General features: G+C 49.4%; 5 protein-coding genes across 6 annotated transcripts; 3 read left to right on the forward strand and 2 right to left on the reverse strand.

Annotated features, from left to right (window-relative positions):
- The first annotated feature begins 1025 nt into the window (after positions 1–1025).
- LOC117864863 (uncharacterized) lies at positions 1026–3411 on the forward strand. Its single transcript, XM_034748940.2, has 4 exons — positions 1026–1397; positions 1485–1710; positions 2381–2814; positions 2890–3411. The coding sequence occupies exons 1-4, from the start codon at positions 1026–1028 to the stop codon at positions 3409–3411; spliced, it is 1554 nt and encodes a 517-aa protein (XP_034604831.2).
- A 2060-nt stretch (positions 3412–5471) lies between these two features.
- Positions 5472–6516, forward strand: LOC117863151 (uncharacterized). 2 transcript variants are annotated; one of them, XM_034746748.2, is made up of 2 exons: positions 5472–5696; positions 5832–6516. In XM_034746748.2, exons 1-2 carry the CDS (start codon positions 5594–5596, stop codon positions 6107–6109), a joined length of 381 nt encoding a protein of 126 aa, XP_034602639.1. In that variant the 5' UTR covers positions 5472–5593; the 3' UTR covers positions 6110–6516. The 2 variants fall into 2 exon arrangements, with proteins under 2 accessions (XP_034602639.1, XP_034602640.1); XM_034746749.2 differs by having other exon boundaries at positions 5835–6516.
- A 1092-nt stretch (positions 6517–7608) lies between these two features.
- On the forward strand, positions 7609–14816 carry LOC117865181 (DNA polymerase I A, chloroplastic). The gene is made up of 12 exons (XM_034749320.2): positions 7609–8021; positions 8489–9206; positions 9674–9871; positions 10222–10889; positions 11157–11583; positions 11740–11835; positions 12662–12754; positions 12836–13030; positions 13280–13372; positions 13557–13769; positions 13845–13934; positions 14171–14816. Exons 1-12 carry the CDS (start codon positions 7879–7881, stop codon positions 14330–14332), a joined length of 3096 nt encoding a protein of 1031 aa, XP_034605211.1. The 5' UTR covers positions 7609–7878; the 3' UTR covers positions 14333–14816.
- A 229-nt stretch (positions 14817–15045) lies between these two features.
- Positions 15046–17015, reverse strand: LOC117865185 (uncharacterized). Its single transcript, XM_034749323.2, has one exon. It carries the CDS (start codon positions 16630–16632, stop codon positions 15307–15309), a length of 1326 nt encoding a protein of 441 aa, XP_034605214.2. The 5' UTR covers positions 16633–17015; the 3' UTR covers positions 15046–15306.
- A 1959-nt stretch (positions 17016–18974) lies between these two features.
- On the reverse strand, positions 18975–20753 carry LOC117865184 (anthocyanin 5-aromatic acyltransferase). The gene is made up of 2 exons (XM_034749322.2): positions 19961–20753; positions 18975–19838 (listed from the first exon to the last, which is right to left on the reverse strand). The coding sequence occupies exons 1-2, from the start codon at positions 20618–20620 to the stop codon at positions 19140–19142; spliced, it is 1359 nt and encodes a 452-aa protein (XP_034605213.1). The 5' UTR covers positions 20621–20753; the 3' UTR covers positions 18975–19139.
- Between the last annotated feature and the right edge of the window lie 403 nt (positions 20754–21156).

Here is a 21156-nt window from a genome sequence, read left to right on the forward strand (position 1 = left end):
CGCAGATATATCCCCCTCCCCGCCGCCTCCGCTCCCCCTCGGTCACCATTCGTCTTCTTCGCTAGATCTGAGGTGCTCCCCTCTCCTCTCTTCCTCTGGTTTTCATGGATTCGGTTCATCGATTCGCGTTGTATTGATCCACTCCCTCCTTCGTTGCTCCGTAGGTGCTCTGGATCTGAGTTCTTGCGCAGGTAATCTGGTTCGCCTCCCCCCCCCCGTGTTCTTGATCTCCTAACCCTAGATGCATCTCTGAGTGGTTTTTGTTCAAATCGATGCAGGGATCTCAGATCTGTGTTCCCCGCTTGGTTCGAAGGTACGAATCCATGTTCTTGGTTAGGGTTTTTTTTCCTGTTTATTTCTTTCTTTTTCCTAAGGTATGAATCAATGTTGCTTAGGGTTGTAACGTATAAATCCATGTTGATGCTGCCAGGTTGCAGATCTGCTGTCGGTTGTTTGTTCGTGTGCAACATTGTTTGGGTGCTTGCCGTCCTCGTTCGGTATAAGCAATCCTCCCCTCCCTCTCCACCTTTTCTGATGAATGCTGGTGCTATCGATGGTGATTGTGTGCGCTACAGATCTGATAATGCTATTTCTTCTGAGCTTATGTCCAAGTCAATGATATTTTCTCTTTTAATCTGAGCATATGTCCATGCCAATGCTGATGCTTGTTTGAATCTGAGCACTTGTTCAATGCCAATGATGATATGCTGTTTTAATCTGAGCACTTGTTTGCTTCCAAGGATGATATGCTGTTTTTATCTGAGCACTTGTTCAATGCCAATGATGTTGTCTCATTTTCCCTTTAATCTGAGCATGTGTTGCATGGCAATGAAGTTTGTCACCGTATTGCTGCTTTGGTAGTCATGGTAATTGTCTTGTTTGCTTAGATGGCTTTGGAGGACCAGCAACGCTTGCTGTTTGCCCGAGCTGCTGCTCTTATCACGGCTATGTATGCATTCTTCTTCACTAGGATAAGAATGCAATGTAGTTCAAGGCCACAGATCAGTTATGGCCCTTTGAGTGCCATGGATGAGGAACGCCAAAAGAACCTGGACAAAATTTACAATTGCACTGATATAGAGTGTGTTGCTATGCTTCGCATGAGAAAAGCACCTTTTTTTGCACTGTGCAACTTGCTTAGGGAAAGGCAGTTGCTGTCAGATAGTCTTCATAGTTGTGTTGAAGAACAACTAGCAATGTTTCTACACATTGTTGGCCACAACCAACGCTTTAGAGTTATTCACCAACATTGGAGAAGGTCAATAGAAACAGTGCATAGATATTTCAAGGAGGTCTTGTATGCTATTGGGGAACTTAGGCAAGAAATGATTAGAGCTCCATCTAATGAGACACCAGTTAAGATAAGCAATAGCCCAAGATGGTACCCATATTTCAAGGTAATAAATTTTTCATGTAGTTTGTAGGTTATTGCTGCATACTTGGGTGCATATCATGTAACATGCATCTATTGGGTTTTCATGTAGGACTGTGTTGGGGCAATAGATGGGACTCATGTATATGCTAGAGTGCCAGCAAAGATCCAAGCAGCATTTAGGGGAAGGAAGCACTACCCCACACAAAATGTTCTTGCAGCTGTTGACTTTGATCTGAAATTTACTTATGTCTTAGCTGGTTGGGAAGGGTCTGCTCATGATGCTACTGTTCTTGCTGATGCACTAGAGAGGGAGGATGGGTTAAGGGTTCCACCAGGTAATTAGCTGAATTGGGTACCTAAATAAACATTGTAACTTGGGCATCATTGATAATAAACCATTTCATCCCTACAAGACACAAGTCAAGTTAGTACTTGCTTGCTGCATATTGCATAATTGGATACTTGGGCATGGGGTTGATGAGGTAGTTCCTACTGAGTTCTCATGGGTGCCCAACAATAATGATAGTCCTGCACATGGGGTCCAGATGGATGACAATGCTGTTTGGGCTCAAAGTAGGGATGAATGGGCTGAATACATGTGGTCCAATAGGGGCAACTCTCACATCTAAGTTGTATCTGTTTTGTATTCTATGTTTGTTACTTATGTTCTGAGGCATTGAACAATTGCAATGATGATTTTACTTATTTCATTACACAATATAGCTAAGGCATTGGACATGTGCAATGATGTTACACCTCTTTTGATACTACACTAGACCTGAGGCTTGAGACATTTGCAGTGATGAATTTATTTTCTCTGATACTTGATTAGAGCTGATACTTCTTTTGAACTGAGGCATGAGACATGTGCAGTGATGAATTTTTATTCCTATTTTCCTCTTGAGTGCAATGCATATTGATGACTAAGGGCACATGACACATGCAATGATGTTTCCCAACTATGTTATTCCTGTTTCTGAGTGGGGGTGTGGCAATTGGAAATAGGAATGGCTGAGGAGATGAATGCTGACATCCTTGCTGCTGATGAGCTTGTGTTCCCTGGTGGGGCTGTTGGGGCTGATGGGGATGATGGCCCTGTTGGGGCTGTTGGGGTTCCTCCTGGTGCTGCTCAGCAGAGACCTGCTATGAGGTGGACAGATGTGATGTCTGGATTCATTCTTCACCGCATGTGCCAGCTGATTTCAACTGGTGTTAGGACTGATAAAGGTTTCAAAGAAGTCCACCTCAATCAGGTTGCCAAGGCTCTGCATGAGTTCAGTGGCAATGAAGTTACTGGCACACAAGTGTATAACCACTTGAGGAAGTGGAGGCAGAGGTGGGTTAAAATCTCAAAGCTGAGAGAGCTGAGTGGAGCCTTGTGGAATGGGGACAGCTCAATGATTGTCCTTGAGGAGGAGCACTACAATGGCCACATCAAGGTATGTAGTAATGTTGCTGTTTCTTTATTAAATGTTTAGCAGTTTAAGTATCTAACTTGAGTTGTGCTAATGCAGGCACATCCCAAAGATGCTGAGTACCTCAACAAGCCAATTGTGTACTACCAGGAGATGATGGTCATCTTTGGTAATGGTCAGGCAACAGGTAAGTATGCTATGGGGTCAAATGAGGCTCTTGGTAGTCCTTCTGAGTTTGCCTACAGCCCAATGAAGCATGACCTGCCTGAGGAGCTTACTCCTGGAAAGCCTGAGGCAGCTTTTGTGTCCAAGTCAGAACCACCTGTTGGAAGCAAGAGAAAGAGGTCCATGCTGTCAGATGATGATGTCCTTGTGTTCACTGGCATGACTGATGCAGTGAACAATGTTGCAGATGCTATACGTTCTACCAAGGTTGAGGATTCCCACCCTGACTTGTATGGTGCACTGATGTACATGCCAGGGTTCAGTGAGGAAGCTCTAATGCTTGCATATGGTCACCTGCTTAACAATAAGGCCCAGGGATCTGCTTTTGTGCAGATGTCTCACTCACACCGTGTTCTTTGGCTGAGTACCTACTTGGCCAAGAACAACTACATGTGAGTGACTGGGCTTGGTTGTTGAGCTGTTCTGGTTGGGCAGTGATTCTTTTGGACGACCTGGTGCAGTTGTGGCTTCTTTTGTGCATACCTGTTGCCTGATCTGATGGTCTTTTGTGCAGCTGACAACTTGATGCATTCTTTTGGGATGGGGACTTGATCCTGTCTCCTGACTATATGGCTAACTGTAGCCTTCTACTTGTCTGACTTAGATAAGCCTACTGTGAAGTCATCTTATTCTGTTTGAGTTAGATATTAAACTGAGCATGTGTCTATTGTGCCTATTGTGTCTGTTGTGCCTATTGTGTTTTAATCTGAGCACATGTCCATGCCAATGATGATATGCTTTTGATATGCTTCTTGTTGATCCTCTCTGTCCATGGCAATGATGATATCCTATTCATATGGTTCTTATTTATCCTTTCTGTTAAGGTATTTTATGCTGTTGTGCCTACTTCCTGCCTGTTTCATAAGTTGCTTGTGGCTCTTCCTCTATGCTTGATGTTGTACTTGCTGTCTGGTCTCTTGATCCTTTCTGTCTGTCTAATGAAAGAGTTCCTGATATGCTTCCTGTGGACCTTTGTAACCTTATAATGTCATCCTTTGTAACCTTCATATGAAATGCATGTTTATATTTATATGTTACTAATGTTTCATGAATTGTAGACATCTATAGCCTGGTATGTTGTTCATGTTGGCCGACAACCTGGAGTATACTCCAATTGGGTTGATGCCCATGCTCAGGTCAGTGGCTACAAGGGGGCCTGCCACAAGAAGTATAAGTCAAGTGATGAATCATTTGCAGCCTTCTACGGTCTTCAAAACAAAGACGTCAAGCCAACAGACTCACATGACCCTCCTAAGATGGAATTATGGAATGTTAAAGATGTAATTATAGTTGTTCAGTTTGTAATCATTGCTTTTTTGCTGTACAAGTTGATGTAATGTCGATCATGTTTGCAACTGTCATTGTACTTATGGTTACCTCCTTGTGCTGAACAAGACAGTGGTATTCTTACCACTGCATGCAGGGGGTAACCCCATACAATTGCATGCGACTAACCAAACACCATTCCTGCATCTATTCTTTCAAATTTCGAGTACATTCAGTCAACCAAACAGCGTATCCGCGGAGCCTGGCTCATTCCATGCGCTCAACCAAACAAATCGACCTTGCATGCGCGCGACCTGGCTCAGGGGAGCCTGGCTGGCTGGTACGAGCCAGGCTAGGGTCCTCCAGGACACCAAACACGCCCTTACATTCTCCACGGTCCAATCCCGAGAGCAGCGCCATCGACGGAGTATCAATGCAAGATCCCTCTGTCCACTTAACTTCCTCAGCTCGCATTGAAACAGGGACCATGCATGCCATGCCTATAGGATCCTAGCCTTTATCCAGCGAGGTACGTGAAAGCACGGACGAGTTCAGAGAGTTGGCGCACAGTGCCAGTGCGTGAGCAGAGGAGTCAGCCAGAGCGCAGAACCGCAGAGCAACGCGACAGGCAGAGCTCATGCGGGGGCAGTAACTGATGGGTGAACGAACTCTCCGTCTCTTCCACTGTTGAATCACGGAACACATAAGTGCAGTAAATGGGCGCGCGGCTTCATTCAAAGCCACCGCCGACTGCAGCCTGCCTCGCCGGCCAGTCACCTCTCCCTCTCCGCCCCGCGGCCCGGGTCACGAATCCTTTCACGCGCCCGCAGTCGTCGCAGGGCTGCACTGCCATTCAAAACGCAGCAGCCGTGAAGAGTTTTTGGCTTCTTGCCGTTTCCCCCGTCGGGAACGCGCGATGGGCCCGTGCACGCGCGCGCATCTGCTGTCCTCCGTCAGAGCAGCCGCGTCCTCGCCCCCGGCCGGCCTGCGCAACGCACCGCAAAGCAAAGCTCCAGCGGCTGCGGCGCGGCAGGGGGTGGTCATTGAATCCATGTGAGGGGCCGAGGATCATGTGACGCACAATCAAAGGTCCCCCGCGCGGCCGCTGCGCCCCTCATCAATGGCCGTGCTGGCCCCGCGGCCTCATGCACGCGGCTATATATGCACGACGCGTCGACGTGCAGTCCCCATTGCCTTCAGAGCTCATCAGCCTTCTCGCGTAGCGACTGGCATTCTGGCAACAAGTAGCACAAGCTAGCGCTTCGCTTATCGGCCACACCGCGCCGAGCTCTTCTTCTTGTGTCTTGGGCTCATGGAGAGGCACGCTGCTGCGGCTAGAGTTCACCGCGTCCTTCTCGCTCTGGCGGTGGTGTTCCTGCTCGCTGCCGTGAGCGATGGCATCAGACCAGCTCCTGGTAAGTGCTACCGCGAGATAGGGAGTACCGTTTCTTGCAGATAGTGTACATGCAAAACAGCAAAAGTGTGCTCGATCGCCCTCAGATGACGCTGACCAAGTAACCATGACCTTCTCATCTGATCTGATCGAACAGCAGGTGATACGAAACTGGAGCATGGGGCGACGACGGCGGAGATGACCATACCTGCGATGCAGGGCGGCGGCGGCGGGGACAGCAAGGACCTGCTGCTGCGGGAGGAGGTGCGCGCGACGGGGTCGAGCCTCCCGGACTGCTCGCACGCGTGCGGGGCGTGCTCGCCGTGCAGCCGCGTCATGGTCAGCTTCAAGTGCTCCGTCGCCGAGCCGCTGCCCTGCCCCATGGTCTACCGCTGCATGTGCAGGGGCAAGTGCTACCCGGTGCCGTCCAGCTGAGATGCTGACCGTGACCGATAGAGAGAGCTCGCAGTGCACGCGTGTGGATCGAGCACTGAATTTGTATGCCAAAGGGATCGTCGGCGGAGCAGTTTGTGCGTTGCCGTCCGAGCAACGTCCGGGACGGTTTTGTAAATGATGATGGCCGATTATGAGTCATTAGATAGCTAGCTAGTAGGAGTACGTGTAGTAGAGAGATCTCCGATCAGCCAGTAATTTTTGGGATGCCAGTGTGCCTCAGTGCAGTTGTTGTACCGTTGGGGTAGTAGATTGGAGACACGCCAAGGAATATGTGCTCCCTTTAGTTGATTTATCTATCAGGGTTTGTCGTGCTAATTATATGCAAATCTTGGATTGGATGACACATCAGGGTGGAAAAGGAGGTAGTAGTGACTGATGTTGCAGTATTTCTTGGGTTACCCTATTGTGTGGCTTAAGCATGGCAGCTACCGGTTTTTAAACCGTGTTGGCTCGCTTAGTTTTCATCCAAACTTTCCAAATACAATGAGTTGTTTGCACCTTCTGTATCGAATCTAGTATCGAATCTAGTATTAATTGTCATGGTAATTTCAACACGATTTTAGAAGAGGAATCTGCCAGCAAGATTAGAACCACGGCAAAGCCGAGAAGCAGAGGTGCCGTAAAGGCAACAGTGATGCAGCCACTGGTTTCCGATGGGTGGAGTATGTCTGCATCTGATGTGGGAAAACATATAAACAGAGCGGTGAGCGACTGAGTGTTGAGTGTGGGCGAGACGGTGGCGCCAGGGACGCCATTGGAGACAGATAGAGGAAGGTGGGCAATAGAGGAGTGCAATGGCAATGCCGTCGAAATCCGTCAAAGAAAAAAATATTCATCAATACAGCTAGGAAATAGCGTCCACACAGGACGTCTGCTAACTAGTATCTCATTTACACTTAATTATAGCATATGAATGTGATGAAATATATTTATTTGTGATTTTCCCATCCCACTTAATTATTTTTGGTTATTTTTGCATTCACACAAATAAGCCTTGTATCCATCCAACCACTTTGCACCTTATTTTGGAGACAAAGTTCTTGGTGCACATGTAGCTACTTAGTAAATTAACAACAGTACCCCAGACGCATCACGTTCTCATCCCTTTCCAATATAAAACAGATAAACAAAAATCCAAACCAATAACCTAACCCTTTGCCCCCATCAAATCAACACTACAGTACGAGAACACAACGCACCATCTTCCACGATTAGGAGGTCCACCAACTAAATTAAAGCCCTCAAATCATCCAATAAAGCCCCTAAACAACCATTAACGCCCGTACCAACCGATGTGTACACACCAAGAAGGCAAGATTGCCGAACAGGCTGGTGGCTGCAACCGTGTGCACGTAGCAGAGAAGCCTCGGACACCAGCAACGCCTCGCGCTGCCGGCCCCGCTCCTCAGGCAGCAGCCGCGCCACAAGCGGGCAAGCGCCAGAGACAGATACGATTCCGGATTCCACCGTTTGGCGTAAACCCTCCTGGCTTTCCCTATCCCCCTTCCCCAAGTCCGCGGCGCCCCAAGCTGCCTCCCGAACCCAAACTCTCCTCTCGCCCTCGTCCTCCCGCCGCCGCTCCATTCGCGGCCGCCGAATGCCCGCGCCCGGCACCTCCTGCTCCGAACCCTCGAGGCGTGCCTAGCCCGCGCCGCGCGGTGTGGTCCAAGACGGCGCCCTGCGGCCTCGGTTGCGGCGGTGGGGGAGCGGGGGCAGGGGCCGGGAAGCTGAGGCGGCTCGTGGGGTCCATGGCGATGGCCGGGACGGCGCCGGGGCCCGCGCCCGCGCTGCTCCGGCGGTGCCCGTGCTCCGCGCCTCCGTGGACGCCCTCGCCCTTCCGCCCCCGCCGCCGCGGCCGCTCGATGGTCTCGCCGTTCACCGGCGGCAGAAGGTAGTACCCGTACTGTTTTAGAGGTTTATTAATGCTCGTTCAAGTAAGCTCAGGGAGCTCGTGTGATGTGTGATTATGTGGTGGTGGCGGTGATAATCGTTCGATTCGTGGTTTGCAAGGGGTAATAGGAAGTAGGATGCTGGCCTATGCTTTTAGGCTAGGTCGATGCTGTGCTGCTACTGCGGCGGTTACTGTTCTGTTTTGGGAACCTGGTGTCGTGTTCTGGATTGGTACTAATACTTTCTGTGGACCATTTGGGGGATGAGTGAACCTAATATTGTCTGTTGTGCTAATTTGCTCTGCATCCATAGCTCGTAGGATTGAGCTATTGTGTCTGGCCCCTCCTGGTGCTGTTCTGATTGAACTTTGTTAGCGAATTGACATGTAATGGTGCTTCTCCGTAGTATCATAGTTGTGCATCACTTTGGTGTTTTGCATCTAACTTTGAGAACGGTTCTGATTGTCAGGCAGGAGTACTCTCAGAGTTCAGGTGTTGGAATTCAAGACAACAGAGCTCTTAAGTTTGGAGTATGTGTCAACTTTAATGTGCAAAGTAGTGGGGCACAAGAATGGGCTGCCGAGAGCAAGAGGTTATCTTCCATCAGAACCAGCAACAGTACCTATAGCGGTTCCAGTCATCTAGGGCCCGCTATTATTCATCATGAACACCTGGAAGATTTCAAGAGCTCCAACCAGTCTTCACCTCACAGTGTAAGACAAAGAATGGCACCTAATTCCCTTGCAAATAGGCATGCCAGTGTGGAACCTGCAAAGCGTCATATGATTAATCGTGCTGCAGCTGCTGTGTCAGCCCTGGCCAGTGTTGTTAAGGATGACACCAAACCAATTAAAAGGCCTAATGAATCCGAAGTGGAGGCTCATTGGCCTAATGGTTCCAAGTTTCATGCTTCTCTTCCAAAAATTTCTGAAGTTGAAACAAGCTTACCATTTGACGACAAGGCTACAGATGGCAATGCTGAAGATGAGAATGAATGCTCACCCAAGGAGACAGTACAACCTCCACCAGCTAGAGCACCCTTGTCTCAGGAGTCTAAAGATGCACGGAAGGCACTTGGTACCATCTATGAAAAAGTTCTGGTGGTTGATGATGTCAAGTCAGCTAGGAGTGTCGTCCAGTTGCTTACTACGAAGTACAGAAATTTTTTCCATGCATGTGACACAGAGGTAGGGGATGAAAACCCTTGGCAACTGTTTGAAGTTTTATATAAGATCCTTACGTTCGTTTGTATCTGCCATGGCTTGTTGCCTAAATCTGATATTGAAATATCCAATCAGGCACTATATACTTCTCCTTTGAAATTAGGAGTCAGGGTTGTACATATGACTACATACCCACCTTTCTTTTATTCCAATGTTTGCTTCATGTTTTTTTCTTCTTTCCGTGACTTCCTTATGCACAATGTATGCCTACACTTTTTGCTTTATTGTTCAATATGATATCCATGAAAAATGTGGGGTCCCATGGATCCTGAACAGCATGAAGTAGATACACATTATTATCTTGAGTTATTTGTTCGGTGGTATGGTACTGGGCAATTAAGTTATATGTTGAAAATATTTTTTTTTTCGTTGCGAATGCATATCAACTCCTTGTTAGTGTTTATAATTCAGGAGATCTCAATGGTATGCAGGTTGCTAATATTGATGTTAAACAAGAGACACCAGTTGGCCATGGAAAGGTCACGTGCTTTAGCATATACTCTGGCACTTCTGGTGCTGAAGCTGATTTTGGAAATGGCAAGACATGCATTTGGGTGGATGTGCTGGATGGTGGACAGGATGTCCTTATGGAGTTTGCCCCATTTTTTGAAGATTCATCAATCAGGAAGGTGAAATGCAGCTTAGTTCCTCGTTCTTTTTGTTTGAAGAGTACTGTACTGGTGTCCGCTCTGTTGCAGCATTATACAAGACTATTGTGGTATAAATAGAACCAAGAACAAAAGTATAATTGCAATTATTTAGGGAAGTACATGATATATCACAGTCAGATTTAACTCGTGCTTACAACTTTACAATGTGCAGATATTGCAAGCCAAATTGTCTGTTTCTCTGCTTTTACCCTTTTTTTTACATCTGTAGCCAAACCTTGCTATTCCTGGAACCTATAGGATAGAACATCTACCTCAGTCATCTCATTTTTTGAATGTCCTAAAGCAACTGTCTTATTTTTATTATGTAGATTTGGCACAATTATAGTTTCGATAGTCATGTCATAGAGAACTATGGAATTAAAGTTTCTGGATTTCATGCTGATACAATGCATCTTGCACGACTTTGGGATTCGTCAAGAAGACTGGATGGGGGATATTCTCTTGAGGGACTTACAAATGATCACAGGGTTATGGGTGTTGTTCCAAAGGAATTGCAAAAGATTGGAAAGCGATCAATGAAAACCATCTTTGGTAGGAAAAAGATAAAAAAGGATGGATCGGAAGGTAAAATTACTGCAATTGAGCCTGTTGAAATTTTACAAAGAGAGGACAGAGAGCTGTGGATCTGTTATTCTTCACTAGATTCCATGAGTACCTTGAGGCTTTATGAAAGCTTGAAAAGCAAGCTTGAAAGGAAGCCCTGGACTTTTGATGGTGTTCCAAGAGGTTCAATGTACGATTTCTACGAGGAGTATTGGCGTCCTTTTGGTGCTGTTCTTGTCAAAATGGAAACAGCTGGAATGCTTGTCGACCGTGCTTACCTTTCAAAGATTGAAAAAGTTGCTGTTGCACAGCGCAAATTAGCTGCTGATAAATTTCGGAAGTGGGCATCTAAGTATTGCCCTGATGCGAAATACATGAATGTTAATAGCGATACTCAGATTCGACAACTCTTCTTTGGTGGTATAGAGAACAGGTATGACCCTCACCATTTTCTCTCTGTAAAGTTCCTTTTGGGTATGAATGTCTATAATTCTTTAATTTCCCATCTAGGAAAGTCTTGTTTAATTTTTTTCCTATTCTTCCACATACATTTATTAATTAGATAGTGAATGTTACTGTATGTATATTAAATACGAAATGAAAGGAGAAAAAAATTTAGTCAATGTATGTTTAATTTTGTTTACTAGATATTCCTTGGACGCAATCCCTATAAATTTTGATGTTCTTAATCTTTGTACAGATGCAAACCTGGTGAATTTTTGCCAACGAGTAAGGCTATTAAAGTGCCTAATGATGAAACTGCAGTTGCAGAAGGCAAGAAGGTTCCAAAGTATCGCACAATTGAACTTTTCAGTATTGTGGAAGACCTCAAAACTGATATATTCACAGCTAGTGGCTGGCCTTCAGTTAGTGGGGATGCATTGAGAAATTTGGCTGGGAAAGTTCCTTCGGATCTTGTTTACACGACAGATGATGTAAATGATGATGAATGTGGTAGCGATTCTGAAATTTCTGATTGTGATCTAGAAGACACCTCCTCTTATGGAACTGCATATGAAGCATTTGGAGGAGGGAAGAAAGGAAAAGAAGCATGCCATGCCATTGCCGCTCTATGTGAGATATGCTCAATTGACTCGTTGATATCCAACTTCATTCTTCCATTACAGGTGAGCTGGCTCCACATACTCTAATGTAGATTGCAGCAGACACTGTTTTACACGTGGCTATGTCAGTTTGGTTTGAATGCCAACTATCACACAGTAATAGCCTTAGTTATCTATCTGTATCTTTATCCTACTAATCTCCTTTTATTCTCCTGACAGGGAAATCATATATCATGTAAGGAGGGGCGGATCCACTGTTCCTTAAATATCAACACAGAAACAGGGCGTTTATCTGCAAGGACACCAAATTTACAGGTTGGCATTTACAATTTTAGGAAGGTTGCACATGGTTGTAGTATAATGGCATTCTCAATGTCAATGTCATGGGAAGTTGGGTGGGCCAAATGGTCCTTATGGGTTGGATCCATTAGAACTAGGGTTAGAGATAAGATTTGATATCTTGCTTAGTTGGAAAGTAAACCTCTCTACAAGAGGGGTTGTATCAATCAAAGGCAAACAAGAAGTAAACAAATATATTTTCCCAGTGGCCTTCTCCTACCCCTGCCCTTGTAGTGTGGCTGTTGCTTCCGGTGAGGTCGCTCTGCTTGTGTTTGGGGCCATCAAGATCTGTGTTTATTACAGTAAAACATTATACAGGATTTGGGCCGTCTTTCGACGTATTAGAACATTTCAGAAAAGGACCAACAGGCAGTTTGAATGTTGGATCCTAACTTGAAACATAAGGCACGGTGTCATAATTACAGACCTGGTGATGGATTATAGCTAATGTGCTGAACTGGGAAATAAACTATCATACAAATGCATGTAGCAGTTAGATTGGCAGTTTCTATATTCTTAATATGTATGGACTGGATGAGCAACCCAATAAGCATGTTCATCAACTCAATAAGCAAGCTTTTACTGACATTAAGTCTGAAAATGAGCTCCGCGGTTTCTGTGAACTTAATGGCCCAAAATAATTAGCTGAGGTTGTTGCAGTATTTAATCTGATAACCAAAAGATGAGAAATTTTTATCCTTGGAAGCTGTGAGCTGGTTGATTTAGATCTTCTATTATTGTGATATCAATAACCAACATCAAATAGTTTTTTGAACCTGTGATGTAAATTCCTCCATGACAGAACCAACCTGCACTTGAAAAGGATCGGTATAAAATCCGCCAAGCTTTTGTTGCAGCTCCAGGGAACACTCTTATTGTTGCTGATTATGGTCAGGTATTGTGCTCAGCAGAGTTTTCAAATATTTGTACGCTGGTACTAGTACCAAGTAAAAAGACATACTTCTTTTATGTGTAGCTGGAGCTCAGGATCTTGGCACATCTTGCTGATTGTAAAAGCATGTTAGATGCTTTCAAAGCTGGCGGTGACTTCCATTCCAGGACAGCCATGAACATGTACCAGCATATTCGCGAAGCTGTTGAAGAAGAGAGAGTAATTCTTGAATGGCATCCTCAACCTGGTCAAGAGAAACCTCCTGTGCCACTGTTGAAGGTATGCTAGCTATGGTATTTCTGAGAATTGTATTGATTCCTTCTAATTGTTAAAACTAGGCCAGGCTTACCAGTTTATTGCTCTATCTGGTGTACTGTACTTCCTTGCACTTACAGTCCCCCCTCCTATTTTCCATGTCTTCTGGTCCAGTATACAACGTGGAGTTAATTGTGGATATGGATCCAGGAAATGTTATTAGCATGAGAACATATATGACGAAACAGACTCTAATGCTTTCTTGTGATTTAGGATGCTTTTGGTGCTGAGAGGAGGAAAGCTAAAATGCTAAATTTCTCCATTGCATACGGAAAAACAGCCCATGGGCTTGCTCGGGATTGGAAGGTACAAACTTATCAAATGAACATAGTTCTAAAATCTAAATTAATATCAACAGTTCAACTTCAGTGTCCATTACACATCAGTACCGGCTTGGACTACTGGGTTCATACCAATCAGCTAGAAACCAGAAAACAACCCGCATGCTGATTAGCCAAAGAAATGTGTATGTAACCTTCTCCCTTATCAGGTTTCTGTTAAGGAAGCAAAAGACACACTGAAACTCTGGTATAGCGATAGAAAGGAGGTTCTGGCTTGGCAAATGAAGCAGAAAGAACTAGCACAGGAGAAGTGTGAAGTTTATACTTTACTTGGGCGATCACGCCGTTTTCCAAACATGGCTTATGCAACTTCTGGCCAAAGGGGTCACATTGAGCGTGCTGCTATCAATGCTCCTGTACAGGTAATTACTGCCTATCACAACTCAATAGTGTTGAAATTAATTCTGTGCTGAGAATCTTTTCTTTTGACACCACAGGGCAGTGCAGCAGATGTTGCCATGTGCGCAATGCTTGAGATAGACAGGAATACTCATCTGAAGGAGCTTGGTTGGACGCTACTCTTGCAGGTATTTGATGTGTTAAGTTACTTATCACTGGTTAAATGTCGGCATACTTTGTTTTCCCCTTTGAAACTGAAAAGGGCATTGACTTTTTTATGACTGGTGTAACTTGACCATTGGTTTTCCATTTCCGAGTCAAGATAGACGCAGTTGGTGCTCACAATGTTTATTTCAGAATATTGTTTTAGTGCTAAATGCCACATAATTTTAGACCTAAAAGAGCTGACAACTCCATATTTCAGGTGCATGATGAAGTGATACTGGAAGGGCCTTCAGAGTCTGCTGAACTGGCCAAGTCCATAGTGGTCGAGTGCATGTCTAAGCCCTTCTACGGCACCAACATCCTGAATGTTGACCTGGCTGTTGATGCCAAATGTGCGCAGAATTGGTATGCCGCCAAGTAGATCCATACTGTCTTTACTCCTCCCCTGTGAGTGATTACTACCAAGCCTGGCAAGTTTGTGCCTCATCAATTCCTGCGGTGAAATTCAGTGCGTTTTTGAACTGGTATCAACTGGTAGGCTACTGCACGCCCCAGGTCGGATGCCATGCACTAGTTATTTCGCCATGGGAGTGGTAGCTGGGCAGTGGGCGGTCGGCACTCAGCTGGGAAGGCATTGTACACTACCATATAGATCGGATTAGCTTGACTCCCACTCTTCCAATTAGGACCTGTGTCGATCTATCATTTGCGTGATGTAGTTGACTGTCCAGAAGAGAAGTAGAAAAGTCCAGGCATGCGATGTTCATAAGATTTGTTTAGCGTGCTGGTGTGTTAGGTTAGCTGACCTATTCTGCTGATGTTAAACACTTCGTTACGTACTACAACTGCAACTATGCTTTGGTCAAGGCTCAAGAGAATGCAATTTAGCGTGGTTTCGTCCTTAATATCTGAATTTTCTTTTCTTCTGCAGCGTTGTGCCATTGTGGGTTGTTTCTTTGAACATTGTACATAATAGTATTGTGATGATGTCCCAGTTCGTCAAGAATTCAGCTCCAAATGTATGTCTGCACCTGTGGCTGCCGAACTTCATCTTGACAGTTGCAGAAAAATGACAACTGACGGAGCCAAGTGATGACAAAAGAAAGTACATAGCGAAACAATGGCGTCACAGAGTTAAACCGGCCAGCCAAGAGTCTTGCAATTTCAGCTCATTCAGAATGCGAAGCAGCAGATCACGGCAAAGCCTGAAGCCCAGAACCAAATGACAATGCAGCACGCTTAACTGTTTATGCATAAGCTTCTGTATTGCGAACAGAACATGCTTCATCTATTAGCTTCTGTTCTGCTCAAATCATCTTAAAACAATGTCCCCGTCAATCTCTAATCTGAACCTCAACACACATCACACAGGAGTCAGGGGGGGAAAATGTCGAATCAATCACCCTGCGAGCTGCTCTTGCGGTGATCAGGCGGATACAGCTCAAGGAGTTCAGGCGCCTGATCGCTATACTTCAGTATGTACCTCTCCACAAACCTGGTCTCCGAGGCTCTCACGATGTTCACCAGCCGCTGCTTGCCGATGTCCACGCCTCTGGCCTTCAAGGCCCCGATGGCGCGGCACCGCGGCACCATCCGCTTGCTGAGGCTGAGCGTCAGCAGCACGGGGTCCCTGACGATGCCGTCCGCGCCGCACCCGACGGTGCCCACCAGGAACTCCACCTTGCGGCGAAGCAGCTCCGCGGACATGAACAGGAAGCACGGCGCGCGCCGGAACATGGCGAGGAACTCCTGCTCCGTGCACCCGGTCCCGCGCATCACGGCGTCCCTCTTGGCCCGGAACGCGGCGTCGCTGACGCTGTGCAGCGCCAGGAGCGCCCACGCGTACATCCGGGAGCCGCGCGGCACCCCGCAGGCGTCGACGCGCGCGGCCAGCGCCCGGAGCCTCGCGGGCGACTGCAGGATCAGCGACGGTTTGAGCCGCACCGTGGCGGCGAGTCGCGCCTCGGGGACGCCGTGGCCCCGGAGCGCGTCGAGGTTCCGCAGGAGCGCGTCGACGCCGCTCTTGAGCAGCCACGTCTTGGCGAGCCATTTCATCAGCAACCTGGCGGACCCGAGGAGGTCGAGCCAGAGCAGGAGGCGCGGGAGGAGGTTGGTGTGGACGCCCATGGTGAGCGCGGGCGGGTAGAGCGCGAAGACGCGCGCGGCCTCGGCGCGGGTGAGGCCCAGCGACCGCACGGCGCGGAACTTGGGCGCGAGGGTGGCGTCCACGTCGCTGAGGAGCACCGAAGGGTTCCAGGACACGACGGCGCGGGCCTGCGCGCGGGTGAGGCCACGCGAGCGGAGGAAAGCGAGCGCCGCGTCGGGCCGCGCGGGGGAGCTGAGGTGCGCGAACCGCGGAGCGGCCTTGGCGGCCTTGTCCGGCGGGAGGCCGCAGGTGGAGACGAGGTAGTCGACCATGAAGTGCGGCTGGTCGGACGAGGAGGTGGAGAATCGGAGGAGGAGGATGTGGCTTCGTAGTTGAGGCGAGAAGGATCCAGGAGGCGGGGGAGGTGTGTGGTGTAGCGCCGCGCGGTGGAGGGCGCGTCGGGCGAGCCGCCGCAGCGCCATGGATCCCTGTCGGGGCGCCCAGGGAGGCAAGGGACCGTGTTTACGGAAGAACGCCCAGCGCCATTCGATCAATCCTTCTCTTTTTTTTCCTTTTTCCTTTTTTCTTTCTTTCTTTCTTTCTTTCTTTCTTTTTTTTTTTGCTAGGAACGCCATTCGATCAATCTAACGGCTGCTGTCCTCCAAGTGTCCGGGCCAGCTGTATTTTGCCTAAAGCCCATGTAAGGCCCAACCACATCGCAGCTGCAACAAGTCAGAATTCCTATACAGCTTCCGAAGTGCCTCCAACTTCCAATGTTGGAGATTTGTGCACGTGTCTAGGGCTGTCCGGTCGAGCTTATGGATTGGCAAGGGGCACATTACCCATGGGCAGAGAATTTACATGCAAAGTAAATCCAGGCAAATCCTGTACTCGTGCCCCGCCACCCATCACGGACAAAAAAAAATTGTGTCCGCGCCCGTCACAATGGTCCCAACCGTACCCATGTCCTGACCGTGTACGGTCGACTGTCGTGCGAGCTGCCAGCCCACCACGCGCATGGAGCGACTTTTATGTTTTTTAACCCTTTTCGAATATTCTCACAAATACGTCCCTGGCGGAACCAATTCCAAAAATAGACCCTTAACTTAGCGCCATCCACGCTGACGTCAAGCTTACACGTCTCGACGCCAGTCATCCTGGCGCCAAGGTCCATGCGCAGCTGCTGACGCGGATACTGGGCTTGGCGCCATGGATCTTGACGCCAAGCTTGACGCCGTAGGCCTTGGCGCCGAGCAATTTACCGATGCCTCCTGACGTTTCGAACGAAACAAGTATAATTATTTCGAGAAGTGTGCAACAAACTATGCTCTAGTTCAACTGGTTAGGATGTGGGCTTCTTATCCCAAAGACCTAAGTTTGAACCCCTATGTTGAATCTTTTTTTCTACATTTTTTTTTCTAGCGGCTGGCAGCAGGATTTCTAGGGTCTGGCGGGGAAAAAAAGCTCGCAGGTGGAAACGGATCTCCCTGTCCCAGTTGAACTAGAGCATAGTTTGTTGCACACTCCTCGGAATAATTATACTTGTTTCGTTTGAAACGCTAGGAGGCATGGGTAAATTGATCGGCGCCAAGGCCTACGGCGCCAAGATCCATGGCGTCAAGCCCCCGCCACATCGGCATCCGCGTCAGCAACTGCGGATGGACCTTGGCGCCAGGATGGCTGGCGCCGAGACGTGTAAGCACGCGCCAAGCTAAGGGTCCATTTTTTGAATTGGTTCCGCTAGGGGCGTATTTGCGAGAATTTTTCGCAAAAAAGGGCTAAAAAACAAAAAAGACGGGCGCATGGACAACGAATGCTGAGCTGAAAAGATAATGCAATTTTTGCTGTGCGTACAATTCGACCCTAAGGGCCTGGATCCATGGACTAAATTTTAATCTTGCACTTTGAGCTCAAAATTTAGCTCTTGGGATCCAAACAGGAGGGCTAAAAGTGACAAATAGCTAAACTTTGGGAGCTAAATTTTAGCCCCAAAGAGGCCCTAAAAGGGGCTACAAGTGATCCCAGGATCACAAATTCCACCCCTGCCCCTTTCCTCTCTCCTCCCCGCACTCTCTCTGCGCACTCTCTCTCCCTCCCCGCATGCTCCGCCCGGCCCCGCCTCCTTCGCCCGCCGCCGCCACCTCCTCCTCCGCCTCCACCTCACCCCCGCCGGCGGCGGCCACCACCTCCTCCGCCTCCGCCTTGCCGCTACCGCCGGCCACCTCCTTCTCCGCCTCCGCCTCGCCCCCGCCGCCACCTCCTCCTCCGCCGCCGCCTCGACCCCGCCGCCGCCGACCTCGATGCTGCCGACGCCAGATCTGGGAGGGAGGTGGCGGCGGAGGCGCGGGCGTGCGCCGTCGAGCTGCAAAGCCACCTCGAGCCGACCTACGGCAAGCGCCGCCACCTCGTCGAGAAGGCCCGCGACCGGATCCACGAGATCCGCACGCACCTCCACGAGCACGAGCAGCAGCGGGCGCCGCCCCTGGCGCAGCCCGAGCAATCGATCGTGTCCGGTCTCCGATCGAACAGTAGCTACCAAATCCCCTTCTCAGTTGTTCTCCGTCTCCGATGGAATGGAACAATAGCTAACAAATTCTTGTGCTTCCGATTTTCGCCTGCAGGGCAAGCTGCTGTCGATGATGCCTGTTTGTTGCTACCGCTTCTCTTTTCTGAACTTCACATTGGGAGCTCCCACTGCAACTAGCTAGTTAATTAGGCTATGTATGTAATATACTAGTGTCAGTGATCTACAGAGCATCGAAAACTTGCTAACTATTGAATCAGATTGGAAATTAGTGGTAGAAACATTCCGTGTGGAGAATTCCCATTGCTGGCGGCTGGTGACTACTTTATCCGAGATAAGTGAAAGAGCATGGAAGAAGCTAGCAGGCGCATGGTAGGCAACCAGCAGGAACAACAAGTAGTTCCTAGCAGGCGCACGGGTGCATGTGCATTCCTGTGCATGTGCATGGAGTCATTAACAAGAGGCAAATCAGTCATTGTTTGATGAGAAACTAAAGTTTAGCTCATGGATCCAAACAACCCAGCAAGACTAAAGTTTAGGAGCTAAAATTTAGGGACTAAAGTTTAGCCCATGAACTAGTGATCCAAACATCACCTAAATTAATTGCAGCTTGCAAAATCATCCGAGTAGCTTGAGCATCTCAGACTCGAACTCGTCGACGTGCTCCCGCCGCAGCATGGACACCGACGCCTGCACCCCGGCGCCGTCCCTGGCGCGGACCAGCGCCACCTGCCCGTCGAGGTTCATCCTCACGTTCTCCGTCCGCCGCGGCTTCCCCCACCCGAAGTCGGCGACCTCGTACACCCTGAAGCCCGCCGACCCGGACACGTTCATAAACCGATCGGCGGGGACCGTCAGGCCGCTGGCGGCGGCCAACTTGAGGAACTCCCACCCGGGCCAACACCCGAGCGGGTCCTCCACCATCTTCCCGACCGCGTCCTGGATCGCCGCCGCCGCCGCCGCCAGCGCGCCCTCGCCGTGGAGCTCCCGCGCCGGCACCCTCGCGATGCAGCCGGCGAGGCACGCGCCGAAGTAGTCGGCGCCGGCGGGAGGGTCGAGGCGGTCGCGGACGTCGGCCAGGAAGAAGAGGAACACCTCGTCCTCCGCCGGGATGGACCTGCCGCGGACGGCGGAGGCCCAGGCTAGCGCGATGACGGCGGCGAAGGTGGACGGAGGGCGTCGCAGCGGCGCGCCGCCTTGGGCTTCGGCGAGGCGCGCGATGGCCTGCTTCAGCCGCGCGATGCGCGGCGCGTCCAGGTTGAACGTCCGGCGGGTAAACCGCAGGCGATCTTGGTGCCAGACATCGGGCACGGTTACCTAGTGGCAAGGTCATAAATTAAAAGAAAAAACAACCAGATACTCCGGCAAATCAGACATTTGTTTGCCAAAACAAAAGAGGGGGCGAAAAATGTGTTGTGCTTGTGCTCGCGGAAACGTACCACAGGCAAGTCTGGCGCGTACTTTCGCAAGACACTCCGGGCCAGTTCCTCGCCGCCAGGCATCTTGACACGGGAACGGTCGAATACCGGCGGCGCGGGCGGCGTGTCCCCTCGGCACACCGCCGCCCACGCCTCCACGAACTTCCACAGCGACCGCCCGTCGGCGACGCCGTGGTGCAGCGTGAACCCGAGAGCCACCCCGCCGCCTCCCCCGAGGCGCGTCGCCTGCACGGCCAGAACCGGCGCCGGCAGCAAGGCCATGTCGACCTCTGGAACGAGCTGCTCGAACGTGAGCACGTCGTGGTCCTCGTCGCCGGCGAGGCTGCGGGCGTCGGCGTCGGTCTCCGCGACAACGAACCGGACGCCGTCGTCGCCGGCGGTGCGGCAGCAGATGGAGACCTCGCCGGTGTCCGCGAGGTAGTGGAGCTTGCCGGCGAGCGGAGCGTAGGAGGTCAGGGTCGACGCGAGGGAAGACCGGAGGGACTGGACGACGGCGTCGAAGGGCGGCAGCTGATCGCCCTCGAAGAGCAGGAGGTGCTGCAGCACCGGGGCCACGACCCACTGCGCCTCCATGGCGTTGAGCTTGATAGGCTCGGGCGGTGGCACCGCGTCGGCCGGCGCAGCGACGTAGCTGACAGCGACGATCCTCACCGGAGCCATGGGTTCTGAGGGACGCCTGACTGCCTGAGCGGCTGAGCCACGAGTGGCCGGATTAGAAGTATTTTCGGATAGATCTGCGTATAGCGTCCACCGGTGGTGTTTGCGCGCGTTGGAGTGGAGTGTGGACGCCGAAGAAGTACCCGTTGCTGAAAGCCTGAAATCAAACGAGGAGGCCGGGGTGATATTTGGTACTAATTAGGAGTATTAAACATAATCTAATTACAAAACTAATTGCACAGATGGAGTCTAATTCGCGAGACGAATCTATTAAACCTAATTTGTCCATGATTTGACAATGTGGTGCTACAGTAACCATTTGCTAATGATGTATTAATTAGCCTTAATAGATTCGTCTCACCAATTAGACTCCATCTGTGCAATTAGTTTTGTAATTAGCTCATGTTTAGTCCTCCTAATTAGCATCCAAACATCCGATATGACCTTGCTAAAGTTTAGCACCTCGTATTAAACATTCCAAAATCCCGCGTGTCCCCTGCATTGTGATCCACACGGAGGCACGGTCCCGGGGACACGAG

The sequence above is a fragment of the Setaria viridis genome, chromosome 7, assembly GCF_005286985.2.
Source record: "Setaria viridis chromosome 7, Setaria_viridis_v4.0, whole genome shotgun sequence".
NCBI classification, from domain to species: domain Eukaryota; kingdom Viridiplantae; phylum Streptophyta; class Magnoliopsida; order Poales; family Poaceae; genus Setaria; species Setaria viridis.